Below are 4,669 nucleotides of genomic sequence, written 5' to 3' on the forward strand. Positions count from 1 at the left end.
ACACACACACACACACACACACACACACACTTTTTCTTTCCTGCTCTTCCTCGAGGGGTTTAGGGGAAAAAGGATTCATGTGAAAATCCAGATTATTTTCTTCTAAGTTTTAAAAAAATATCACAACTTCCCAAAACAGTTTTCTTAATATTGCTATGGATGAACAGTAATCCAATATAGCAAGTCAAAGTTGTATCAAGCAAATTATCAGCTTTATTGTTTTTCTAGGTATAACTTGAAATAGTTTTTATTAAAGTCGTAGTTATCAGTTGATATAACTTCGTCAAATATAAAACCTACATACTCGTATACACACTTTACTCTGCTTGTCCAGAAGTGTTTTTAATTGAAGTTGTGAGTGTTACGTGCTGTGGTTTGTGTGCTTCTCTCTCTCTCTAATTGTCTCCCTCTAGGTACCGCCTCCCGTGGGTGCTCCCTCATAAGGGCTGTGGAGAGCTGCTGTCAGCTTGTTCCTTGCGTGTTGGTGTGTCTCCACACAATACGTTTGATCTGTACTTTGGAGTCTTTGTAAAAGAGTTAACCCTTACTTTATCAGTGTCGCTTTCTGTCTTTATAGAGAGTGGTTGTCAGTTGGCGTTTTGAAATTGTTTAATAAACATTTTATTAAAGGAAATATTATGCTCATTCTCAGGTTCATATTTGTATTTAGTTCCTCAACTGTGACATGTCTCAAAGCTTTAATGTTCAAACAGTCTTTATTTGTCTCATACTGCAGCACCTCTTTTCACCCTCTGTCTGAAACCAGAGCTCAGTCTGCTCTGATTGGTTAGCTGGCCGGCTCTGTTGTGATTGGTTAACCGCTTTGAGATATCACGTGCAATGTGTTGGAGTGCTAGCCAATAGAAGCACGAATGTCAAATAGTGATGTCATTATGTTTTTGGAGAAGAAGGAAAGTTGGAGAACAATGTAAACACATAGACAAGTAATCAGACAGACGGACAACAGAAAGAAAGACACACACACACAGACAACAGACAGACAGACAGACAGACAGTCAGTCAGACAGGTACCTAGTGGACTTGCAGACCAGTGGACAATGACAGCAGCCTGATCCTCGCAGGCCAGATGGCTGAAGGAAACGTTGGCGACCTCGTGGATAACATGTTTTCCCAACGGGTAGTTTATTGAACAATCTGAAGGGAGAGAGACAGAAAAAAAAAACGACATACTTAAACGGTTGCACAGATCAGCATCGTCCTCTGCTTTTATTATTTTACTTGAGGAATCAGAATCCCAATTTAGAAACATTTTATTTTTGTAGTGAATTAGAAGTGTGAATTAACCCAGAAAAGCACATGACCTGCTGTATCTCCTCTCAGGTTAAACTATCCAAACAAACAATGACGCACAGAGCGGTAAAACCTCTGTTAGTCCCTGAATGTAGCGCGGAAGAGCTGTTTTAATTGAAGATTTAAGTGTAGAGATTACCAGGGTTTTTGCAGGGAATGTCAGATAAATGTTCTTACTAAAAAATATGTGTGTGTGTGTGTGTGTGTGTGTGTGTGTGTGTGTGTGTGTGTGTGTGTGTGTGTGTGTGTGTGTGTGTACGCTTCCTAATGTTCCAAACATGTCTCTTGTTTTATCTCATGAATGACGAAGAGGCAGAGGAAGAGGAGGAGGAGGAAGAGCAGCCAGCCATGAACACACAGGAGAATGGCTGGATTTAGATTTAGGATGAAGAAAGAAAAGAGGCGTGAGCTCAGACACGACTGACTGCCCCTCTTTCCTCCTGCCAGCCACCTATTGACGGAGAGGATTGAGGTGAGGAAGAGGAGGAGAAAGAGGAGCTTTAAAAAGGATGGAGATGACAGGGAGGAGGTTAGGATGCGATACGAATCACTGCCCCTCTTCCTCTCCTCCTCTACAAAGCAGGGTCATGTTCAGGGCTAAAGGAGAAGGTCACAGCTGGTCGCTTCTCTTCCTCCTTCGTCATAAAGCTTATTTATCTTCCTCTTTTCCGTCTCTTTGCATTCAGAATGTATTTATAATACAAAGGAGGAGAGGAAGAGGAGGATAGAGGGCCAAAGGAGAAGTGATGGATGAGGAGAAAAGCCTTCGTCTTCACCATCATGCTCCTCTTCCTTTTGTCCTCCATATCGTGACCATACCATAAAGCAGTGTATTCAATCTCTATGGATCGATGGGGAGAAGCTCCTCATCTACCAAGAGGTTTCTTTTGAAAGGAGATGAAGAAACGGACGATAACTTCCAGTTTAAGGAGGAAGAAGAATTTAGAACAGTGGCTCTCTTCATGTACTTTCTTTCATCTACTTTTCCTTGCCTCCTTAAAAGTGAGTTTCTGAGTAATGTGCTTTTGGTGTGGTAAGGTAAATGACTCTAAATACTACAATAACCTTGAGACTCAGCTGCTGTTAATGTAAGGAAAGAGAGCCAGTTTGACATTTTAATGTTTTTTGTTGTTGCTGCTTGATAGTAAAACCTGACTTAATTTAACACCTTAATGTTTACACACACACACACACACACACACACACACACACACACACACACACACAATCTGGTTTTAAGGACCGGATGCCTGGTCATCTTAAAAGTCACATGACCTTCTGACCCCTGACCTTCACATTACTGATGACCTGATATGTCTTTCGATTAGATTGAATGAAAGGCTTTTCTTGAGATTAGTAGACATGGGAACAGCAGAAAGGACTGCATAGTCACGTTGTATTTCAAAAGGAGCACTTTGGCATTTCGGGGAATAATCTTATTTGCTTACAGTTTTGATAATAAAAGATCGATACCGCTCAATCGCTGTCATTTCTGTACAGTAAAGTAATTAGCTAAGCTTAGCATAAAGACTGGGAACAGAGGGAAACAGCTCGCCTGATTATTAGACTTTTTTCCATGTTACTTACTAAACTTTGTTTTATGATATTGCTCTGTTTTCATTCATTATTTTATTTTTATTTTGATGGTTTACTTGCAGTTTGATTAAGGGTTTGTTGCAAAGAACACACAAACTTTCCAGACACTTTCCACACACAGTAATCTGAAAGTGCTTCTCGCCCACGGTCACAGACAAAGGCAGGAGGCAGGGATCGGCTACGGCTCAGGAACTTGACTTTTAGAGAGAAAAGAACAAAAGAGGAGGAGGAGGAGGAGGAGGAGGAAGGGGAGGAGGAGGTGGAGGAGGAAGAGGAGGAGGAGGATGAGGAGGAAGGGGAGGAGGAGGTGGAGGTGGAGGAGGTGGAAGCGCTCAGGGGGCTTTAGGTTTTCATGCTTACTAATGATGGGAAATGAAAAAAGGCTCTGCTCTGATGTGTGATGAGAAGAAACTACACATCGATTTGGATGAGGTTCTAGGAGATCTCTGTTAATCGCATGTAGGCCGAGCTGGAAGTCAGCAAGGGCACCCCGACAAAAAGACAATGGTTCTTTGCATTCCATGTTGTAACATTGAGAAAAGTAAGACCTGTGGCCAACATGTTCGTGATACTTACACATATTGTTCAGCAGGATAATCTCCACATATTAACATCACATTGAAGTATAAATGCAATCCCCAAAAGTAAAAAACTAACATTATGCTAAACAAACTACAGCAGAGTCACATGACTTCACATCACCACCGTTAAACTAAACGCGGCTAATGTTCGCCTTGATGGTGTTTCATCGTTTATTCAGTGACTTAGAGCATCGCCGTTTTGAAGACACATACTGACATTCTTGAGTGGGGTATTTATTGAAGTATTTCTGTCATAGAAGTGAAGATCTATTTGGCTTGTGTTAACCACAGACCTCAGTTCACACATCTAACCAAAAATACATAGAAAAAACTGTTGATTCGAGATGAGCAAACCAGAAGTGCTAATATTTCCTGTTTGTTTTTTTTAGACCGACATGACAATCCCCTCTTCCTGCATTAAGATAACTCAGATTTTATTTGACATTTTTTGATAGCAAAAGATAAGGTTGCTACGTTGTTAGTAATTGTGCAGATGAAGAGAATTAAAGAGGAACTCACTGTCAGCTCTGAGGGTGACGGCCAACCTGGGACCGCCATCAGCATCAGACTGCACCTGAAAGAGAGACATGTATACAATTAAAGACACTTTTTCAATAACGCACATTGTTAAAGGAATGTTGAGAGAGAAAGACAGACATTCAAAATACATTCCCAAATAACATTCCCTGCAGTTAATGATTACTTTAAATATTTTTCTCTTAGGTTACTCCATCATTTTCATCATTTTTTCCCCCATTCACATCAAACAAAGAAAATAGCTGCTTTTGGATTGAAGGCACACAATAAGGCAGATTGTTTTACTGCCTGTAAAGATATACGTTTTGTTTTATGAGAAAAAGGACATGTATGGACAAATCAAGTCAATAAATAAAAAGTAAAAGATGAACTGGATATATATTGGATTTTTCAATACCAATATTAGGGAGGAAAAATATTGATATATACAAGATGATATTCTAATATTAAGAAGCTCTTTTCATTAAGAAGAAATAACAGTACTACATGGATTCAATGCTAAATACTGTCAGAAGTAAGAGTCCTCCATTCAATATTATACTTAGGATAAAAGTAGTCATTTTAAGAGAACATATATTATAGTCATTGTGGGGATCGTTAACTACATATACTTAAACTAGTACCTGTACTTAGAATTCTGCAGT

At 39.8% G+C, this 4,669-nt stretch overlaps 1 protein-coding gene across 1 annotated transcript in view; it reads right to left on the bottom strand.

The window, feature by feature from the left end:
- Positions 1-4,062, bottom strand: part of LOC104948882 (interleukin-17 receptor D-like) — a gene marked incomplete at both ends in the record, with an annotated part of 16,665 nt that extends 12,603 nt beyond the window's left edge. The window contains 2 exons of the mRNA XM_010775112.1: positions 1,033-1,155; positions 4,008-4,062. Of these exons, the coding sequence (XP_010773414.1) occupies positions 1,033-1,155; positions 4,008-4,062 (178 nt within the window). The remainder of the gene's footprint in view (positions 1-1,032; positions 1,156-4,007) is intronic.
- Between the last annotated feature and the right edge of the window lie 607 nt (positions 4,063-4,669).

The sequence above is a fragment of the Notothenia coriiceps genome, unplaced genomic scaffold, assembly GCF_000735185.1.
Source record: "Notothenia coriiceps isolate Sejong01 unplaced genomic scaffold, NC01 NC01_scaffold00015372, whole genome shotgun sequence".
Classification (NCBI taxonomy): Eukaryota; Metazoa; Chordata; class Actinopteri; order Perciformes; family Nototheniidae; genus Notothenia; species Notothenia coriiceps.